This window comes from Phocoena sinus, chromosome 2, assembly GCF_008692025.1.
Source record: "Phocoena sinus isolate mPhoSin1 chromosome 2, mPhoSin1.pri, whole genome shotgun sequence".
Taxonomy (NCBI): Eukaryota; Metazoa; Chordata; class Mammalia; order Artiodactyla; family Phocoenidae; genus Phocoena; species Phocoena sinus.
In genome coordinates, this window is record NC_045764.1 from 164,213,630 (window position 1) to 164,237,371 (window position 23,742).

The window sequence follows — 23,742 nt, forward strand, 5'->3', positions numbered from 1 at the left end:
GACACTTAGGTTGCTTCCATAACATGACTTTTTAAAAAAAAACCTCCTTAAGTATAGAACTGAAGACCCAGCTCAGTCTTACACTGTCAAATTAAAGCACGGCCTTCTTTTGGTCTTGGCAGCCACTGTTGATGACAAAAGGAACTTTATATGTCTTCACGTGGTCTTCCCTTTGTGTGTGTCTGTAATCTAATCTCTTCTTTAAGAACACGAGTTATATTGGATTGGTGCCCACCTTAGTAACCTCATTTTAACTTTTAGTCACCTCTTTAAAGACCCTATCTCCAAATATAGTCACATTTTGAGGTCCTGGGGGTTGGGGCTTCCACATATGAATTTGGGAGGAGGTGCCCACGTCCAACATGTAACAGTGCTTTCCCATGCTTAAAGTCACTGTTTCCAAAAAGACTGGAAATCTTTTCTTCCCCTGTTTCTATGGCCCATTGACTGTTCTTTATTAGTTAATGGCAGCGGGAATATTTAATGATGTCAACTTGATTCTGGACAGGGTACTAGAATATGGTCAAGATACAATTCCTGCCCTCAAGGGGCTCTCTGCTTGTGGTGGAATTATACTTCAGAAATATTAGCTGATTTTTTTTTTTTTTTTTGTCCTTAGTACCTTCTTCTACCGACTGACCCACAAACAAATTTCTATACACCCTGGACTCTCACATAAGCTTCTTTATCCTCACATACCTATAAGCAGTATGAAAATGCTGAGTCTTGGACAAATGGAGGGAAGCCCTACAGTCAAGAATGAGTGAAAAATCCCCAGTTAACTGACAATGAAATCCCAAACAGAAACGAGAATGCCTGCATCCAGTGATGATACTGAAGACCAGATGCCCATCCCCACAACCTAAAACTTAGATGGAACTCCAAAAGAAATTAGGAAAAACCCCAATTAACTAGAATTCCTTTTCTGCTATGTCAGAAGCATGGAAACTCAAGAAAGGAACTGAATAAAGAAAGTCACATTTCTTTTACCCTGAAATCAATACCTATGATATTGTCTATTTGGGAAAGGAAGACATTTCCATAAGAAGAGAAGCATTGACACTGGCTAGTAGATACAGAGAGTAAACAAGCTGTGTAGCAGATACTTTCTATAGAAGCTCAAGGCCTTTGAAGCCTGTGGAGGTGGAGAGGACACCACAAATGGCCAGTGACCTACTTGAATATTAACTGACCATACTGGTTAAGGCGGGGGTCCCCAACCCCCGGGCTGCAGACCCATAGTGGTCCTCGGCCTGTTAGGTATCAGGCCGCACAGCAGGAAATGACTGGCAGCTGCCGTTCCCCATTGCTCCCCATCTCTCACATTACTGCCTGAACCATCCCCTCCCCATCTGTGGAAAAACTGTTTTCCACAAAACCGGTCCCTGGTGCCAAAAAGGTTGGGGACCACTGGGTTAAGGTGAGGCACTGTGGCTAACAAGCTGGGTGCTATAATAAGCAAACCCCAAATTTATTTATTTTTCATTAATTTTTATTGGAGTGTAGTTGCTTTACAATGTGTTAGTTTCTGCTGTACAGCAAAGTGAATCAGTTATACATATACATAGATCCACTCTTTTTTATATTTCCTTCCCATTTAGGTCACCACAGAGCACTGAGTAGAGTTCCCTGTGCTGTACAGTAGGTTCTCATTAGTTATCTATTTTATACACAGTAGTGTATATATGTCAATCCCAATCTCCCAATTCATCCCACCTCCCCTTCCCCCCTTTGTAACCGTAAGTTTTTTCTCTACATCTGTGACTCTATTTCTGCTTTGCAAATAAGTTCATCTGTACCATTTTTCTAGATTCCACATATAAGCGACGATATATGATATTTGATCTTCTCTTTCTGACTTACTTCACCCTGTATGACAATCTCTAGGTCCATCCATATCTCTTCAAATAGCACTATTTTGTTCCTTTTTATAGCTGAGTAATATTCCACTGTATATATTACCACATCTTCTTTATCCATTCCTCTGTCAATAGACATTTAGGCTGCTTCCATGTCCTGGCTATCGTAAATAGGTGCACGCATCCTTTGGAATTCCGAGTAAACCTCAAATTTAAAAGTTTAACCACAATAGTCTACTCCTTGCATGTGTAACAGTTTGACAGTGGTGATTCTGATTGCTTCCTCCACACAGTCATTCAGGAACCCAGGATGCTAGGTCTCCCCAGAGCAAGGTGGAACATTGAAACAACAATACAGAGAGTTCCTAATGAAAGGGATCGTCATAGTTCCCATTCATCGAGTGCTTCCTGAGTGCCAGGCACTGTGGTGAGACCCACCATTCCGTCCTCACAACAGCACTTTGTGAAGAAGCCAGGGTTTGGAAAGGCTCACGCCCAATTTTGCCCAACCCCAAGCCAGATTCTTAATCATTCCACTCTACATCAGCTTCCTGATTTATGCTGATATTGCATTCCTGAGAAGTGACAGTTAATTCAAAAACGTGTAGAGCAAAACTGAATTTTCTCACCAGAAACGAAGGGAAAGAAATGCAAGAGAAATGCTCTAGCAGACTGCAAAAGATTCCAGTCATGTAAACGTTTCTGCTATATTGCATTAATACGAACAGTAAATAAGCAGTTTATGGGGAAAGTTGAATATATTAAAATTTATTCATGGAATAACAAGAAAAAAAGAGCCACTGACTAATGGAGAACTGGCCAATACAGCCTGCAAATGTGAGTATGCAAGTCTCCATTTTCTACATTATGAGAATTTTAATGTGTGAAGTCTCTCATCACATTACTGGTGTTCCCAGCCAAACAATCCTGTTACTCTTGGTGGCCCTGCTTACATCTTTTCTTAGCGTTTTCATCAGAGAGAAGCATACAGCCAAAGCCTATGACAATACTAATTCATGATAATAATAGTCAAGAGCAAACACTCACTGAGCACAATGTGCAGACACTGTTCTAAACACACGCGTTGATTCATTTCGACTTCATGTTCACCCACTAGGATAGGTTCTTTTATTATCTCCATTTTACAGATGAGAACACTGAGGCACTGGGAGATTAACTTCCTATGATTGTTGCTTTTATGTGTCAACTTGGCTGGGCCATGGTGCCCAGATATTTGGTCAAACATTATTCTGGATGTTTCTATGAGAGTGTTTTTGGATGAGATTTATATTTAAAGCAGTGGACTTTGAGCCAAGCAGATTGCCCTCAATAATGCTGGGTGGGCCTCATCCAATCAGTTGAAGGCCTGAAAAGAACGAAAAGCTAACCTCTCTCTAAGCAAGAAGAAATTCTACCAGCAGACTGCCTGTGGACTCCATCTGCAGCACTGGCCCTTCCTGGTTCACTAACAGACTGCCTTTGGATTTGAAGTGCAACTCTTTCCTGTGTCTCCAGCCTGTTGGCCTCCCCCATCAGATTCTGGACTTGCCAACCCTCCACAATCACATAAGTCAATTGCTTAAAATAAATCTCTTTCTACATATGTATCACATCCTACTGGTTCTGCTTCTCTGAAGAACCCCAACTAACACACTTGCCTAAAGTTATATACCCAGTAAATGGCAGAACTGGCTTTCAATCCTGCAGTCTGGTGCCAAAATCCGTAGTCTTGATGGGAACTGTCCTGTTAGCCCTTGTCAGTGCAGCTGGTAACCTCTATTCTTATGTTAGTAGCTTTTTCCCCACTTCTTCAAATTAAATGACCATATTGGTTAAGATAGTGCAAATTGCCTAAGAAGCTAGCTGCCGTAATAAACGAACCCCAAATTTCAGAGGCCAAACACAATATACATTTGCTTCTTACATCTACCTGTAGCCATTTGACAGGGGCCATCCTGGTTGCTAGGTGACCTTCCTTCACACACTCATTCAAGGGACCCAGCTGCTTGAGGCTCTGCCATCTTCAACAGGTAGGGTCCAAGGTCACCCTGGGGCTTGACTCCACTCCAGCTAGCCAGAAGGGGAAAGGAACATGGTAGATCATGCATGAGAATTTTTATAATCACTATTGCTAAGGAATTTTTTGTTAAAACAATTTGGCAAGCAGTTTAAATTGTGTTATTCTGAAATTATTTTATGTGCATGTGTGTTGCTCATTCACTGTTCTTTTTTTTTTTTTTTTTGCGGTACGCGGGCCTCTCACTGTTGCGGCCTCTCCCGTTGCGGAGCACAGGCTCCGGACGCGCAGGCTTAGCAGCCATGGCTCACGGGCCCAGCCACTCCGCGGCATGTGGGATCTTCCCGGACCGGGACATGAACCCGCGTCCCCTGCATCGGCAGGCGGACCCTCAGCCACTGTGCCACCAGGGAAGCCCCATTTTCTTTTTTATTGTTCATTTTAAAGAATGTAATTCTTTAAGATGACATTTAAAAGCACATTTTAAAGTTGCTCATTTTATTTCAAACTCCTTAAATTAACAGGGTGTAAAATGAGAGGCAGGTGCATTTCTTAATGAATCAACCAAATTGACTAGAAGGGTTGTTTATATAGAGGATATTATGAGAGAAGGTTGGAGGTGAAGTTGGGACAAGATTATGGAGGGCCTTGAATGCCAGGCTAAGCGGCTTGGACCTTTTCCTTTGAGAGATCTCAAATTCTTGCTCTTTCTCCTCTGAACTAACAGCCCTTATTCTCTACACTAACTAATCATAGGTGATGTTCACCACCACACTTGAGTGTGATAATATTTACCTCATCATTTGTTTGTTTCTTATTGCCTCTCCTCCCTCCACACCCGTTGCCTGGATAAACTGTATGCATCTCAAGGGCAGGACCGTGACTTACACTCTTATTAATGCTGCGCAAGCCTAGCAGAGCATCTCGTATGTGAAGTCAAGGACTACATTCTGTTGAAATTCAAGAGATGTCCCTGCACCTTCAAATATCCCACAAATTGGTGAATGTAACTATGCATATAATTTTCTCCCAAAATGCAATATATTCTAACTGAAAAATATGAATGATGTCTTGAGGCTTCTGATGACTTTATAAACTACCACGTTCTGGTTGGGATTCTCACCAAAATGACTTACCCAATTATGCTCCCTGGCTTGGGGATTGCATCCTTTAACTGTTTTCACGTCATAAAGCCAAGCTGCCATCACATTTGGCATTCTGTTCTTTGAAATGTCTATTATTAGGTGGGGAATCTCTATTTCTCAGGCCTCTTTATTTTCCTTTCACTTCTATCACTAAGACTAGCAGTCAGCTGATATTTTTTAGCACTTTTTTGGGGGAGCAAAGCATTTAAAAAAAATTACATCAAAAAAAAATTACATCAAAAAAAAATTACATCAAAAATTTATTGCATAAGGAATGACCAGTAGAGAACAAAATCCTATTTGTGCCGGTAGTCAGCTAGGATCACTCACTAGCTGAGAAACTCGCTCCCACCCACGAGCCTGGGACTCAAATTCATGGCTCAGCAAAATTATACATGACCATACATCATGGATCTGGGATTTACAAATAATCAAAAGCACGTGTGCTGACTCTAGAGATGGTAAGTATCTAGGATATAATAGCAAATGTGACAATAGCATTGATACCACTAGTTACCAAGCTGTGTGACTGTGTGTGTGTCAAACTGGATATGTGTCTGTATGAATACATTTGCATACAAACGTGAGTGTGGGCATGTGTGTATTTTCAAGTTCTTCATTGCTACATAACAAGCTACCTCAAACAGTGGCTTGAAACAATCACCATCATTTCTTCTCCCACTCAGTTCTGGGACTGACTGAGCTCAGCTGGGTGACTCTCACTTGGGGTGGCTCCACGGCTGCAGTTAGCCTGTGAATGGAGCTGAAATCATCTCAAAGACCTCTTCACACACATGTCTGGGGCTTGGACTGGGAAAACCCAAAAGATCTGGGAGCTAGGGCTGGAAGATAGGCAGCTCCTTGGGCATCTCTATTTCTATTTGGTTTCTCCATGTGGTCATTCTAGTATGGTGGCCTCAGTGTAGCTGGACTTTTACATGGCAGCTCAGCACTCCAAAAGCATGGGTTCAAGGAGAGAGAGACAGAGACAGAAACAGAGAGAAACTCTAGCAAGATGGGTGCTATGCTCTTACAAAATCCCACGCACATAACCAAGTGCGTCTTATTGCCTTCGCCACCTTCCATTGATTAGGAGCTTGTCACAAGCTCCGCCCACACTTGTGGGGAGGGGAGTGACACAAAGGTATGAATACCAGGAGGGAGGGATCATGGGGTCCCCCTAAAGGCTGTCTGCCACATGTGATGAAATTAAGCAGCGTGTTCCAAATCACATAGCTAGTAAGCCCCACAAATAGGATTTGACCCCCGGTGGTCTGACTCCAGAGTCCCCATTCTCAGTTATCATACTAAAGGGACATTTGGTGTGAGTGCATATTTTCAGTTGTCATAATCCTCTTTTTAAATGAATACATTCTCCTGTGCATCCTCAGTTAGTAAGAAACTAAGCTGACAGAATCATGCTTCTGAGTGTGCAAAGCTGAAGACCAGCCCCCAGGACAGGACACGGCGACTTCGTGCAGGTAACGCCGCACCCGTCAATGAGGCTTCCTTGGTGGCAGCTGCTCCATGCTGATACCTTCAGGTCGTAATTATATACCTAATATATTTGTATAAACAGAGGAAGATAGCTTGTCAGAAGACCATACACTTCCTTGGAACATCTTCAGGCCAGATGGCACGTGGGCAGGAACAAACGGCTAATGTTGCGATGGAAGCAACTGGGGGAAAGTCCTGTAGATGCTGGGCCTTCAGCCTTGGGAAGGACTCCAGCAGCAGCTGATTCTCTACCATACAACGGGCTGGAAAAAACACATCTCTGTAAAAATAAAGAAAAGCCTAACTGAGTGCAGCTGCCATCCTCCCAATAATTAGATTCGGAGGATTATGCTGAGATGAATGGAAGATATCATATGGTCACTGCTAGAAATATTTGCCATCTTTGTCTAACTGCACTACCAGATACTAGAGTTCTTAGCGGACCCACACATGTTTGTTTTTAATTAAAATGTGCTGAATGAACCGTTAGCTACGCTGAAATAATGAAGAAAAGCAACACAAGACAAATCGGCTAATTGACAACTGCAAACATTCTATTTTATACCCTTCAGTTATGTTAATGGAGAGTTCCAATATGTTCTAGTTGAAATAATAATTACACAGCACAGTTACATAATAACCTAACAGGTAGAGAAAAATGTTATAAATAACTACAGCAGCAAAACCCACAAATGGGTCAAAGGATCACAAATTCATTTACTCCGTCTTTATTCCAACAAGTACATGTTGAGTGCATATTGCTTATTATGTGTCAGGCTCTCATAGGTTAACGCTTATGATGAAATATTCCTAGTGTTTTCAAATACACATTTTTGTTTAAGACAGCACGTTCTGTGAGTATCGAGGTGCTACTCAGGGTACCTCTCCAACCACATGATGAAACAAAACAGCAAGCAACTCTTGAAAAGGAGAGACCATAATTTTAAGACATTTCAAAAGCTAGTTTATATGAAGGCAGAGAATCTGGCCAAGATCTTGACAAATTACATTTTATTCAGTGCACAAGAAACTAGCACAGCTGCCTGAAGGAAAATGTGTCCTGGGATAGTGTACACAGAGCAAGGCCAAAGGGCAGCCATATTCCAAGTAGACCGTGAACAGGGGATTGATCGGAAGCCTTTCCAAAGATCATGGCAGAATTTCAGCTGTGCCATACCAGAATTCTGGTCAAAATTGGGAGTGATGGAAACCGTCACATATCTTTGGATATTTTGTGGAGATTAATCCCTTGTCTGGGTCGTCTCTGATGAACGAAGGAGAATAATTCAGAGTCAGTCACAGAACACTCTTGCTCTTAACTGGAGGGGCAGGATATCAATGAGGTAAATTAACTCCAGGGCATTTAGAGTTTATTTACAACTAACTGCAAAGCCTCCATCTCATCCATATTCAATCAGAGAAAATTGTGGCTCATCCAAGACAAGATATGAGCCAAATTTGGGGCGAGGCGAAGGGTGACATCATCTGAAAGGGCTGGAAATGAAGTGCAAATTTGAATATCATCTGTATATAAGTGATAATTAAAGCTGTGAGACGCAATGTGCGCCAACAGAGAAAGTCAATACAAATGAGGAAAACAGTGTCCCAAGCTACGTGGTACTTCTGAAATGGAGATTTAAAAAAAAATAAGGTAGTGGGGACAAGATTTTCTTTCCTCTTGAATGATCTCAAGACAAATGCAGGTCATTCGTGAGAAAGACGCTCATCTACTTGCAGAAAGTCACTCAATCACTTGATAAAGTAGAGGAGTTTTCCTGTAAGATTTACATTCCAAGGAAATAAGTTACTTCATTTAGTTTAAGGAAGACCATTCTCTCTCCCCAAATAGATCATTTTGGTAAATAATAACAATGAGAATCACCCATTCAAGCTGACATTTGCTTGTCCTTTTCAAGTTCAGTATTATATTTGGGCAGGAAACACAAGTTGCTTTATCTGGGTGTTAGGTGATTTCATTCATGCAGTGAAGAAATAGTTTCTCTTTTCCTAGCTCTGTCTGAACACTGTAACAGTAGCATAACTAAAGGAAATGAAACATGAATCAAATGGAATGGAGACTAGTTCATAAGGAATTATTCATTACGAAAATGGCAGCTTTTGCCCTAATCATCCCTCTAGAGATCTATGACTTAGGGCTCTCTTTTTTTTCTTTCTTTTTTTTTTTGGACTACCAGCTCTCCAGGTCATAGTATCTTCCAAACAACCTGTTCCTCAGTAGCATGGGCTGAGTGTGGAGTGACCCTCACCCTGAGTAATGAGTGTTATGGGCTGAACTGCATCCCCCCACAATTCCTATGTTGAAGTCCTAACTCCCAGTACCTCAGAACAGGACTGTACCCGAAGACAGGGTCTTTAAAGAGGTAATTAACTAAAATGAGGTCATCAGGGTGGGCTGTAATCCAATATATGACTGGTATCCTTATAAGAAGAGGAAATTTGGACACAGACAAACACATAGGGATGACCATGTGAAGACACAGGGAGAAGGCGGCCATCTACAAGCCAAGGAGAGAGGCCTCAGAGGAAACCAACCCTGCCGACACCCTGACTTCAGACTTCTAGTCTCCAGAGTTGTGAGAAAATACATTTCTGTTGTTTAAGCCTCCCCAGACCATGGTACTTTGTTATGGCAGCCTGAGCTGACCAATACAATGGGACAAAAGAAGCAGGGCCAAGGACACGATGTATTTTCCATGGAAGAGCCTTACGCTGAACCTTTTCTCTCGTGCTAATAGACCTACCTCATAGACTTGTTTGTTCTGTCATCATGAGCAACAACAAAAACAAAATTTATTTTACTTCTCTGAGCTTGAGTCTCCTTATCTCAAAACTGGGATGAAAAGTCTCAAATTATTGCTCTGGAAGTAGATTTTCTTTTTTTTTTTTTTCTTTATACATTTATTTATTTATTTATTTTTGGCTGCATTGGGGCTTTGTTGCTGTGTGCAGGTTTTCTCTAGTTGCAGTGAGCGGGGGCTACTCTTCATTGCAGTGCTCGGGCTTCTCATTGTGGTGGCTTCTCTTGTTGCGGAGCATGGGTTCTAGGCACGCGGGCTTCAGTAGTTGTGGCGTGTAGGTTCAGTAGTTGTGGCTCACAGGCTCAGTTGCTCTGCGGCATGTGGGATCTCCCTGGACCAGAGCTTGAACCCATGTCCCCTGCATTGGCAGGTGGATTCTTAACCACTGTGCCACCAGGGAAGTCCCCTAGATTTTCAACAAATTAACATGAACTTGTCTCTTTCCCCTCTTCCATTCCCTATACAGTCATAAAATACTATGGCTTCTCAAATATTTTTTTCATCAAAATATCCTATTAAGGTTTGAATTTAGTCTGGTTTAATCACTCACTATGTGACTTTGGATAAGTTACTGAAACTTACTGATCCTCATAACCTGCTTCACAAGGTTATGAAAATAAAAATTCAAGTGACAATTATTTAAGGCTTCTAGCAGAGTTCCTGGTACATGGTAGGAGTTCCGTGAAGGTTGCTTTCCTCCTTCTAAAAGCATGAGCCCGGCTTCCCTGGTGGCGCAGTGGTTGAGGGTCCACCTGCCGATGCAGGGGACACGGGTTCGTGCCCCAGTCTGGGAAGATCCCACATGCCGTGGAGTGGCTGGGCCCGTGAGCCATGGCCGCTGAGCCTGCGCGTCCGGAGCCTGTGCTCCGCAACGGGAGAGGGCACAACAGTGAGAGGCCCGCGTACCGCAAAAAAAAAGCATGAGCCTGTTATCCACCAGCAGAGAAATGTTTATTGCATTTCATTGATATTATACTTGTTTTATTTATTTATGCCACTCTTCACTCTAAAAGGAATTTATCACTTCAGGAAAATATCTCCAGGATAAATTAGCCTTCATAAGGGAAAAATAGTATGGGGTGGTAGACAAGGCCATGGACCACATTTTTATAATGAACTCAGAAGGAAGTTCAGAGGGCTGATCCTTAAAGCATCCTGTAGTTGCATGACCTCAAAATGCAGTGGGAAGGAGTAATGCTTTGCTAGGAAGGTAGAGGTGAAATGAAGTCTTGCTTTGCAGCTCCTTTATGGTTGGACTTCACCCCAAAATAAATGTAAAGTATCTTTAGGAATGGACGAGTTGGTCTTCCCTTTTGCTTTTTCAACCTCTTTAAAAATTTAAATATATAAAAACTACAGCCCAGACCGGGGCACAAACCCGCGTCCCCTGCATCGCCAGGTGGACTCTCAACCACTGCGCCACCAGGGAAGCCCTGAAGTTTATTTTTTACACATTTATCATCTCACTAGTTTCGCAATACATTGATCTATAATAATAGTATAATTTGTCTAGAAAAAAATGCTAATTCCTAGGAGATAAAAATCACCAGTTGAGGGGGACCTTGAAGATGGCGGAAGAGTAAGACGCGGAGATCGCCTTCCTCCCCACGGATACACCAGAAATACATCCACACGTGGAACAACTCCTACAGAACTCCTACTGAAGGCTGGCAGAAGACCTCAGACCTCCCAAAAGGCAAGAAACTCCCCACGTAACTGGGTAGGGCAAAAGAAAAAACAGAGACAAAAGAATAAGGACGGCACCTGCACCAGTGGGAGGGAGCTGTGAAGGAGGAAAAGTTTCCACACACTAGGAAGCCCCTCCGCGGGCGGAGACTGCGGGAGGCAGAGGGGGGAGTTTCGGGACCGCGGAGTAGTGCACAGCGACGGGTGCGGAGGGCAAAGCGGGGAGATTCCTGCACAGACGATCGGTGCTGACCGGCACTCACCAGCCCGAGTGGCTTGTCTGCTCACCCGCCGGGGCGGGCGGGGCTGCGAGCTGAGGCTCGGGTTTTGGTTTTGGACGGAGCTCAGGGAGAGGACTGGGGTTGGCGGCTTGAACATAGCCTGAAGGGGTTAGTGCACCACGACTAGCCGGGAGGGAGTTCGGGGAAAAGCCTGCACCGGCCGAAGAGGCAAGAGACTTTTTCTTCCCTCTTTGTCTCCTGGTGCGCGAGGAGAGGGGTTTAGGAGCGCTGCTTAAAGGAACTCCAGAGACGGGCGCGAGCCGCGGCTAAAAGCGCGAACCCCAGAGACGGGCGCGAACCGCGGCTAAAACCGCGGACCCCAGAGACGGGCGGGAGACGCTAAGGCTGCTGCTGCCGCCACCAAGGGGCCTGTGTGCGAGCACAGGTCACTCTCCACACCCCTCTTCCGCGGAGCCTGTGCAGCCCGCCACTGCCAGGTTCCCGGGATCCAGGGACAACTTCCCCGGGAGTACGCACGGCGGGTCTCAGGCTGGTGCAACATCACGCCGGCCTCTGCCGCAACGTCACGCTGCCTCTGCAGCCGCAGGCCCGCCCCGCACGTAGTGCCCCTCCTACCCCCATCCCCCAACCCCCGGCCTGAGTGAGCCGGAGGCCCCGAATCAGCGGCTCCTTTAACCCCGTCCTGTCTGAGCGAAAAAACAGACGCCCTCCAGCGACCTACACGCAGAGGCAGGGCCAAATCCAAAGCTGAGCTCCTGTGAGCTGTGAGAACAAAGAAGAGAAAGGGAAATCTCTCCCAGCAGCCACAGAAGCAGCGGATTAAAGCTCCACAATCAACTTGATATACCCTGCATCTGTGGAATACCTGAATAGACAAGGAATGATCCCAAATTGAAGAGGTGGAATTTAGGAGCGAGATCTATGATTTTTTCCCTTTTCTTCTTTTTGTGAATGTGTACGTGTATGCTTCTGTGTGAGATCCTGTCTGTATACTCTTGCTTCCACCATTTGTCCTAGGGCTCTATCCGTCCATGACTTTTTTTTAAAAATTCTTTTTCTTAATAATTAAGTTTAATTGTAATAACTTTATTATACTTTACCTTCGTTCTTTCTTTCTTTCCTTCCTTCCTTCCCTCCTTTAGACAACGAATCACCCCAAATTGAGGAGGTGGTCTCAGGGAGCAGGATTTATGATTTTTCCCCCTTTACCTCTTTTTGTGAAGGTGTATGTGTATGCTTCTGTGTAAGATTTTCTCTGTATAGCTTTGCTTCCAACATTTGTCCTAAGGTTCTATCCGTCCCTTTTTTTTTTTTTTCTAAATATTTTTTAATTCAATAACTATATTATACTTTATTTTATTTTTACTGTATCATCTTTCTTTCTGTCTTTTTTCCTTCTTTCCCTCCTTCCTTCCTTCCTCCCTCCCTCCCTCCCTCCTTTCCTTCTTTGCTTCTTTCTTCCTTCCTTCCTTTCCTCCTTTCCTTCTTTCTTTACTCATACTTCTACTAATTCTCCCTACTTTTTCTCCCTTTTATTCTGAGCTGTGTGGATGAAAGGCTCTTGGTGCTCCAGCCAGGAGTCAAGGCTCTGCCTCTGAGGTAGGAGAGCCAACTTCAGGACACTGGTCAACAAGAGACCTCCCAGCTCCACATAATATTAAACGGTGGAAATATCCCAGAGACCTCCATCTTAACACCAGCACCCAGCTTCACTCAATGACCAGCAAGCCACAGTGCTGGACAACCTATGCCAAACAACTAGCAAAACAGGAACACAACCCCACCCATTAGCAGAGAGGCTGCCTAAAATCATAATAAGGCCACAGACACCCCAAAACACACCACCAGACGTGAACCTGCCCACTAGAGAGACAAGATCCAGCCTCATCCAGCACAACACAGGCACTAGTCCCCTCCACCAGGAAGCCTACACAACCCACTGAAACAACCTTAGCCACTGGAGACAGACATCAAAAACAACGGGAACTACGAAAGTGCAGCCTGCAAAAAGGAGACCCCAAACACAGTAAGATAAGCAAAATGAGAAGACAGAAAAACACACAGCAGATGAAGGAGCAAGATAAAAACCCACCAGACCTAACAAATGAAGAGGAAATAGGCAATCTACCTGAAAAAGAATTCAGAATAATGATAGTAAGGATGATCCGAAATCTTGGAAGTAGAATGGACAAAATGCAAGAAACAGTTAACAAGGACCTACAAGAACTAAAGATGAAACAAGCAACGATGAACAATGCAATAAATGAAATTAAAATCACTCTAGATAGGATCAATAGCAGAATAACTGAGGCAGAAGAACGGATAAGTGACCTGGAAGATAAAGTAGTGGAAATAACTACTGCAGAGCAGAATAAAGAAAAAAGAATGAAAAGAACTGAGGACAGTCTCAGAGACCTCTGGGACAACATGAAACGCACCAACATTCGAATTATAGGGGTTCCAGAAGAAGAAGAAAGAAAGAAAGGGACTGAGAAAATATTTGAAGAGATTATAGTTGAAAACTTCCCTAATATGGGAAAGGAAATAGTTAATCAAGTCCAGGAAGCACAGAGGGTCCCATACAGGATAAATACAAGGAGAAACACGCCAAGACACATATTAATCAAACTGTCAAAAATTAAATACAAAGAAAGCATATTAAAAGCAGCAAGGGAAAAACAACAAATAACACACAAGGGAATCCCCATAAGGTTAACAGCTGATCTCTCAGCAGAAACCCTACAAGCCAGAAGGGAGTGGCAGGACATACTGAAAGTGATGAAGGAGAATAGCCTGCAACCAAGACTACTCTACCCAGCAAGGATCTCATTCACATTTGATGGAGAAATTAAAACCTTTACAGACAAGCAAAAGCTGAGAGAGTTCAGCACCACCAAACCAGCTTTACAACAAATGCTAAAGGAACTTCTCTAGACACGAAACACAAGAGAAGGAAATGACCTATAGTAGCGAACCCAAAACAATATATAAAATGGAAATAGGAACATACATATCGATAATTACCTTAAATGTAAATGGACTAAATGCTCCCACCAAAAGACACAGATTGGCTGAATGGATACAAAAACAAGACCCTTATATATGCTGTCTACAAGAGACCCACTTCAGAACTAGAGACACATACAGACTGAAAGTAAGGGGATGGAAAAAGATATTCCATGCAAATGGAAACCAAAAGAAAGCTGGAGTAGCAATTCTCATATCAGACAAAATAGACTTTAAAATAAGGACTATTAAAAGGGACAAAGAAGGACACTACATAATGATCAAGGGATCGATCCAAGAAGAAGATATAACAATTGTAAATATTTATGCACCCAACATAGGAGCACCTCAATACATAAGGCAAATACTAACAACCATAAAAGGGGAGATCAACAGTAACACATTCATAGTAGGGGACTTTAACACCCCACTTTCACCCATGGACAGATCATCCAAAATGAAAATAAATAAGGAAACACAAGCTTTAAATGATACATTAAACAAGATGGACTTAATTGATATTTATAGGACACTCCATCCAAAAACAACAGAATACACATTTTTCTCAAGTGCTCATGGAACATTCTCCAGGATAGATCATATCTTGGGTCACAAATCAAGCCTTGGTAAATTTAAGAAAACTGAAATTGTATCAAGTATCTTTTCCGACCACAACGCCATGAGACTAGATATCAATTACAGGAAAAGATCTGTAAAAAATACAAACACATGGAGGCTAAACAATACACTACTTAATAATGAAGTGATCACTGAAGAAATCAAAGGGGAAATCAAAAAATACCTAGAAACAAATGACAATGGAGACACAACGACCCAAAACCTATGGGATGCAGCAAAAGCAGTTCTAAGGGGGAAGTTTATAGCAATACAAGCCCACCTTAAGAAGCAGGAAACATCTCGAATAAACAACCTAACCTTGCACCTCAAGCAATTAGAGAAAGAAGAACAAAAAAACCCCAAAGCTAGCAGAAGGAAAGAAATCATAAAAATCAGATCAGAAATAAATGAAAAAGAAATGAAGGAAACAATAGCAAAGATCAATAAAACTAAGAGCTGGTTCTTTGAGAAGATAAACAAAATAGATAAACCACTAGCCAGACTCATCAAGAAAAAAAGGGAGAAGACTCAAATCAATAGAATTAGAAATGAAAAAGGAGAAGTAACAACTGACACTGCAGAAATAAAAAAAATCATGAGCGATTACTACAAGCAACTCTATGCCAATAAAATGGACAATCTGGAAGAAATGGACAAATTCTTAGAAATGCACAACCTGCCAAGACTGAATCAGGAAGAAATAGAAAATATGAACAGACCAATCACAAGCACTGAAATTGAAACTGTGATTAAAAACCTTCCAACAAACAAAAGCCCAGGACCAGATGGCTTCACAGGTGAATTCTATCAAACGTTTAGAGAAGAGCTAACACCTATCCTTCTCAAACTCTTCCAAAATATAGCAGAGGGAGGAACACTCCCAAATTCCTTCTACGAAGCCACCATCACCTTGATACCAAAACCAGACAAGGATGTCACAAAGAAAGAAAACTACAGGCCAATATCACTGATGAACATAGATGCAAAAATCCTCAACAAAATACTAGCAAACAGAATCCAACAGCACATTAAAAGGATCATACACCATGATCAAGTGGGGTTTATTCCAGGAATGCAAGGATTCTTCAATATACGCAAATCTATCAATGTGATAAACTATATTAACAAATTGAAGGAGAAAAACCATATGATCATCTCAATAGATGCAGAGAAAGCTTTCGACAAAATTCAACACCCATTTATGATAAAAACCCTCCAGAAAGTAGGCATAGAGGGAACTTTCCTAAACATAATAAAAGCCATATATGACAAGCCCACAGCAAACATCATCCTCAATGGTGAAAAACTGAAAGCATTTCCACTAAGATCAGGAACAAGACAAGGTTGCCCACTCTCACCACTCTTATTCAACATAGTTTTGGAAGTTTTAGCCACAGCAATCAGAGAAGAAAAGGAAATAAAAGGAATCCAAATCGGAAAAGAAGAAGTAAAGCTGTCACTGTTTGCAGATGACATGATACTATACATAGAGAATCCTAAAGATGCTACCAGAAAACTACTAGAGCTAATCAATGAATTTGGTAAAGTAGCAGGATACAAAATTAATGCACAGAAATCTCTGGCATTCCTATATACTAATGATGAAAAATCTGAAAGTGAAATCAAGAAAACACTCCCATTTACCATTGCAACAAAAAGAATAAAATATCTAGGAATAAACCTACCTAAGGATACGAAAGACCTGTATGCAGAAAATTATAAGACACTGATGAAAGAAATTAAAGATGATACAAATAGTTGGAGAGATATACCATGTTCTTGGATGGGAAGAATCAACATTGTGAAAATGACTCTACTACCCAAAGCAATCTACAGATTCAATGCAATCCCTATCAAACTACCACTGGCATTTTTCACAGAACTAGAACAAAAAATTTCGCAATTTGTATGGAAACACAAAAGACCCCGAATAGCCAAAGCAATCTTGAGAACGAAAAAAGGAGCTGGAGGAATAAGGCTCCCTGACTTCAGACTATATTACAAAGCAACAGTAATCAAGACAGTATGGTACTGGCACAAAAACAGAAAGATAGATCAGTGGAACAGGATAGAAAGCCCAGAGATAAACCCACGCACATATGGACACCTTATCTTTGATAAAGGAGGCAGGAATGTACAGTGGAGAAAGGACAGCCTCTTCAATAAATGGTGCTGGGAAAACTGGACAGGTACATGTAAAAGTATGAGATTAGATCACTCCCTAACACCATACACAAAAATAAGCTCAAAATGGATTAAAGACCTAAATGTAAGGCCAGAAACTATCAAACTCTTAGAAGAAAACATAGGAAGAACACTCTATGACATAAATCACAGCAAGATCCTTTCTGACCCACCTCCTAGAGTAATGGAAATAAAAACAAAAATAAACAAATGGGACCTAATGAAACTTCAAAGCTTTTGCACAGCAAAGGAAACCATAACCAAGACCAAAAGACAACCCTCAGAATGGGAGAAAACATTTGCAAATGAAGCAACTGACAAAGGATTAATCTCCAAAATTTACAAGCAGCTCATGCAGCTCAATAACAAAAAAACAAACAACCCCATCCAAAAATGGGCAGAAGACCTAAATAGACATTTCTCCAAAGAAGATATACAGAATGCCAACAAACACATGAAAGAAAGCTCAACATCATTAATCATTAGAGAAATGCAAATCAAAACTACAATGAGATATCATCTCACACCAGTCAGAATGGCCATCATCAAAAAATCTAGAAACAATAAATGCTGGAGAGGGTGTGGAGAAAAGGGGACACTCTTGCACTGCTGGTGGGAATGTGAATTGGTTCAGCCACTGTGGAGAACAGTATGGAGGTTCCTTAAAAAACTACAAATAGAATTACCATATGACCCAGCAATCCCACTACTTGGCATATACCCTGAGAAAACCAAAATTCAAAAAGAGTCATGTACCAAAATGTTCATTGCAGCTCTATTTACAATAGCCAGGACATGGAAACAACCTAAGCGCCCATCATCGGATGAATGGATAAAGAAGATGTGGCACATATACACAATGGAATATTACTCAGCCTTAAAAAGAAATGAAATTGAGCTATTTGTAATGAGATGGATAGACCTAGAGTCTGTCATACAGAGTGAAGTAAGTCAGAAAGAAAAAGACAAATACCGTATGCTAACACATATATATGGAATTTAAGGGAAAAAAATGTCATGAAGAACCTAGGGGTAAGATAGGAATAAAGACGCAGACCTACTGGAGAACGGACTTGAGGGTATGGGGAGGGGGAGGGGTGAGTTTTGACAGGGCGAGAGAGAGTCATGGACATATACACACTAACAAACGTAGTAAGGTAGATAGCTGGGGGGAAGCAGCCGCAAGGCACAGGGATATTAGCTCCGTGCTTTGTGACAGCCTGGAAGGGTGGGATGGGGAGAGTGGGAGGGAGGGAGACGCAAGAGGGAAGACATATGGTAACATATGTATATGTATAGCTGATTCACTTTGTTATAAAGCAGAGTGAATCACACCATTGTAAAGCAATTATATAACACACCATTGTAAAGCAATTATACCCCAATAAAGATGTTTAATAAAAAAAAAAAAAGGAAAGGAAAAAAAAAACAAAACAAACAAACAAAAAAAAACTACAAAGAATATAACAACCAAACTCCCATATTATACTCCCTAGAATTAGAAACCATTCACATCTCACCATATTTGCTTCCAATATTTTTTATTTTTTTTAAATCGGGATAGAGTTGCTTTACAATGTTGTGTTAGCTTGTGCTGTACAGCAAAGTGAATCAGCTACATGTATATATATATCCCCTCCTTTTTGGATTTCCTTCCCATTTAGGTCCCCACAGAGCATTGAATACAGTTCCCTGTGCTATACAGCAGGTTCTCATTAGTTATCTATTTTATACATATTAGTGTACATATGTCAATCCCTATCTCCCAGTTCATCCCACCCCCTTTTCCCCCCTTGGTGTCCATACGTTTGCTCTCTATGTCCGCTTCCAGTATTTTTTAAAGAAATAAAGTACTACATATAGCTAAAGTCACGTTTAACCAACTGATATGGAGGCAACCTCCAGTGCATTTGAATTAATCCTTCCAGAACACTGAAATGTTTATACATATACAAAAGTTATTTGTGTAGGTCTGTGTGTGTGTTTCATGCCCATAGTGGTGAGTGGTAGCATATGGCACATACTATTTTGCTAATCAACATAGATTTTGCAACTATTTTTCAACTCCACATTGTTTTCTGAGTTGAAGCGGCACTATTAGATGTGTATCTCACCCATTCCTCATGGGGGCTGTTTTATGGGATGTATTGTGTGCCCCCAAAACTCGTATGTTAAAGTCCTAACCCTCAGTGCCTCAGAATGTGACTATTTGGACATAGGGTCTTTAAAGAGATAATTAGGTTAAAATGGGGCCATTAGGGTGGGCCCTGATCTAATATGATTAGCTCTTATGGAAGAGGAGATTAGGACACAGACACACAGAAAGAAGACCATGTGAGAACACAGAGTGAATACAGCCCTTTGTAAGCCAAGGAGAGAGGCCTCAGAAGAAACCGACCCTGCTGACACCTGGGTCTCAGACTTCTAGGCTCCAGAATTGTGAGAAAATAGATTTCTGCTTTCTGTTTAAGCCACCTGATCTGTGGTACTTTGTCACGGCAGCCCGAGCAAACTAATGCAGGCAGCGAACTATTGCACAGAATACACAGCCTACAGTGTTTTAGCCATTCCCCCACTGGTGGACATTTAGATGGAAAAGCATAAATATGCATCCTTGAACATGGCTCCTTGTGCAGGAGTATCTCTAGAGCAATACCTAGAAAGGAAATTGCTGGGTTATACAGGAGGCACATTTTCAAACTTTCAAGATGCTGTCAAATTGCTCTCTGAAGCATGTGTCAATTTACACTCCCACTGACAGTGAATGAGAGGACCAGTTAATTCCCTCACATCTTAGCCAACATTTAGTATCCTCAGACTTAAAAATTTTGTGCCAATATGATTGGCAAAAAAAGAGTTTTCTTAATTGCACTTCCCTAATTATATATGAAGTTGACTATCTTTTCATACATGCATTGCCCATTCTTATTTCTTCTTCTATAAATTCTCAGCTCATATCCTTTGCATGTTTTCACTTTGGGTTGTATGTCTTTTTCTACCTGACTTGTGGGAATTATATACATTTTAGATAATAATCCTCTGTCTGCTAGCTGTTTTATAAATCCTTCTCCCAGGCTACCACTTGTCTTTTAATCTTGTTCATGGTGTTATTATTTATTTATTTATATTTTGCGGTACGCGGGCCTCTCACTGTTGTGGCCTCTCCCCTTGCGGAGCACAGGCTCCAGACGCGCAGGCTCAGCGGCCATGGCTCACGGGACTAGCTGCTCCGTGGCAAGTGGGATCTTCCTGGACCAGGGCACGAACCCATGTCCCCTGCATCGGCAGGCGGACAGTCAACCACTGCACCACCAGGGAAGCCCCCCATGGTGTTATTTTGGCAATAGTTTTCTAATTAGGTGTACCTCTATTTATACTTTGTCTTTTCTGTGTCATCTAAAAAAACAAACAAACCTTTCCTCTCCAAAATTCATAATTTATTTTCTCACAATTCTGGTTTTTTCTTATGTTTTCTTCTAATAGTTCTAGAGCATTTTCACCATGTTTAGATCTTCAGTACATCTTTATTTCTGTGATTGGGATAGGTAGGACTTTCTAATTATTTCCCCTTTGAGAGTCAACTGTCCCAACACCACCTACTGAAATAGCAGACACTTACTCTAAAAAAAAAATCTCAGTAAAGCACCCACAGACCATCTCATTTTAAGTAGTGTAATTTTCTGATAACTCCTCCAAAATGTATTAGGAGGAAAATGTGCCCCTAGGTAAGTAAATAAGCTGACCTAAATGGGTATTTGGATATGAGCCAAGCAAATGCTAGAAGTTGTCTGCCAAAAATGGTTTTGATGTTGGAAGGGTTGATGTCAAGCCCTTCTTCCTGACAGTCACTGGATAGTGGGACCAGGTGTCTCTCCGAGGCCATTCCAAGTGTGCAATGATTAAACCATCAGTGGCATTTAGAAGGCTTGTCCTTCCATTGTCCCTGGCAAGGGTATGTGCCTCCTGCCCACCAGAGCAGTGACCCCTGCATGGAAATCTCTGTGGAAGGACATGCTGAAGCCAGCTACAGTATTGTCTCTGGAGATGGGGGATGCGTGTTTGTGGGGAGGCTGATTTTTTGACTGAATTCCCGCCTTTTTCTTTTGGACCATATGCATGTATTACCCACTCAAAATAAGAATTTCTTTTTAAAGCTAAAAAAGAAAAAAAGGCAATATGTCACTAAGACACTAAGTAAAACCAAGAGAAAACATCCCTGTGCTATTCTGTCTAAAAAAAAGAAACATAGATTGATGAGAATTTTGGAGAGAAGTAATTCAAATAGAAATTACACTTCACCTGAATTATTTGAATAATTTAGACCATTGGTTTTCAGATATTTCTTAGCCACAAAAAACTTTGTTCAAACTAGACCTTTCTTGGGACCTCCTTGGTGGTCCAGTGGTTAAGAGTCCGCCTTCCAGTGCGGGGGATGCGGGTTCGATCCCTGGTTGGGGAACTAAGATCCCACATGCCGCGGGGCAACTAACCCTGTGTGCCGCAACTAGAGAGCCCGTGTGCCACAACTACGGAGCCCACGCACCACAGCTAGAGAGAAGCTCGCGTGCCACAACGAAGACCCAACGCAGCCAAAAACAAACAAAACCAAAAAAAAACCCAACTAGACCTTTCTCAGAAGACCAATATATAAAATTGATGAAAATAAAGCAGTCTTGTTTAAAATGAGGATCCCCACTGAGGGTCTTTGAGGGGGATCTGTGGGACCCCCCCCCCAGGGCTCTTTAGAGTACACTGAAAAGCCTCCTTTAAAGTCAAGGCATTTGAGAATTAGAGATAAGTTATATAATTCTCTTTTTCACTTTCTTCGTGTAGTAATTCTATTTCGTCTCTGAAATTCAGTGTTATGTGTTCGTAATTCTGTAAACATTTCTTGAGTACATCTACTGTTTTCCAGGCCCTGGGATAGGCACCCAGGAAGAGGAGGTGGCATGGAGATGGTGAGGCCTGAGAAAAAATTTGAAGTGTGAGGAGGAGACAGCTGAAAGCCAGGGAGGGCATGCCAGCCCAGGAGACTGCAGGGGAAAGCAGCAAGGAAGCAGGCTGGCAGATTAGAGGCGTGGCGGGCCGGCACAGCGTGGGGAGATGCACAGGGCATTTGTTGGTGGTGGCAGGTGCTGAAACTGGAGAGGCAGGGAGGACTGAGTTACTATGTGCCTGGAGGACCTTTCTAAGTTTGGACTTGGAAGGCCACGAGGAAGCGATTGAAGGGTTTTAAGCAGGAGATTGACACAGTCATATTTGTGCTTTGGAAGGATCACTCTGGCCCAAGTGAGCATTGAAAGGGCACGTGATTAAGACAGGGAGATTGGGTAGGAGATCGTTGCAGATATCCAGTGAAGAGATGCTGTTGGACTGACCTGAAGCCGAGTTACAGAGATGAAACAGAAGGGGGCTGACTAAGACAAGATGAGTTGGATGTTGTACAGAGGAGGAAAACAGAAGTGCCTAGAGGATTCCTGGAGTTTGTGTTTGTATAACCGAAATGGGTTGGACAACCAGTGCCATTCAACACAGCAAGAGAGATGGGAGAAAGGATGATGAGTTCCAATGGGGGCGGGTCTTGTTTGAAGTACCTGTGAGATATCAAAGTGGAGATGCCCAGTAGGCAACCAGATATCCAGTCCTGAAGTTCAGAGGAGAGATCTGGGATGGAGGGGATGATTTGGGAGCCACCCTGAGCACGATGATAATGGTGGGTCAAGAAGGTGGTTAAAATCCTTGAGAGACTGGAAACAGTACAGAGAGTAGAGTCCCAAGAAGGCAAGGGAAGAGGACCCTAGGAAGTAGACTGAGATGGCTCAGCACAGAGGAAGAGAATCAGGGGGAGTGGGGTTCAAAGAAACAAGGGAGAAAGTTTTGAGATAAGGAGGATTTATGAGGAGGTTCAAACGCTGCGTTGAGAAGAAGAAATGAAAGAATTGTGATGATGAGAGAAGTGTGAGCTGCCTTGAGGTGGACGTGCTTTATGATTCTGGGGAGCCACACACAGAATGACCGGGTGGAGGATTATCAACTCTAACCGCACAGTAGAAACACCTGGGGACTTTTTAAAAAAAATAATAAATCCTGGGTCATAGATTTCATTGGTCTGAGGTGGAGCCTGGGCCAGAATACATTTTTAAAGCTCCACAAGAGAGCCTAGTGTGTGGCCACAGCTGGGAACCACTGTTCCAGTTATGCCCTATTTGAGCCACAGAGGATTGAAACAGGCTCCTCTGGGAGAGGTCAGATGACTTTCACGTTGATCTGTGTTGTTGGGATGCGCAGGAAGTGGAGTCCAGCCAATTACAACGCATCTGTGTGGACCCATGTCTTTTTGGTAGGGACAGGTCCTGAAATTGGGGGAATACCAAAGATGAATCCTCCATTGCTGGTGAAGGGAATTTTGCTGGCTTTCCCAGAATGTAAGAGATCTGTCCCCAAATCAGGCCAAGTTTATACCCACCAAACGTCTTTCTGGTTAATAATTAAGCTTTACCTGGTAATTTAAAGATTACACGTATTTTTCAAAATTTGAAAGGAATGCATATATAAGGATAAAAAGATACTACAGCAGTAGCATTCTTTCCCCTCAGATCATCTCTATCCACAACTACATCCCAAAGCCAACCACTGGGCCATTTCTGTCTATGTGTCTGGTGGTTACCC

The 23,742-nt window shown here is 42.2% G+C and overlaps 1 protein-coding gene across 1 annotated transcript in view; it reads right to left on the minus strand.

Annotated features, from left to right (window-relative positions):
- Positions 1 to 3,829: 3,829 nt before the first annotated feature.
- EFCAB11 (EF-hand calcium binding domain 11) overlaps positions 3,830 to 23,742 on the minus strand; it is a 197,732-nt gene continuing 177,819 nt past the window's right edge. The window contains exon 7 of the mRNA XM_032624777.1: positions 3,830 to 3,929. Within this exon, the coding sequence (XP_032480668.1) occupies positions 3,845 to 3,929 (85 nt within the window). The 3' untranslated portion in view covers positions 3,830 to 3,844. The remainder of the gene's footprint in view (positions 3,930 to 23,742) is intronic.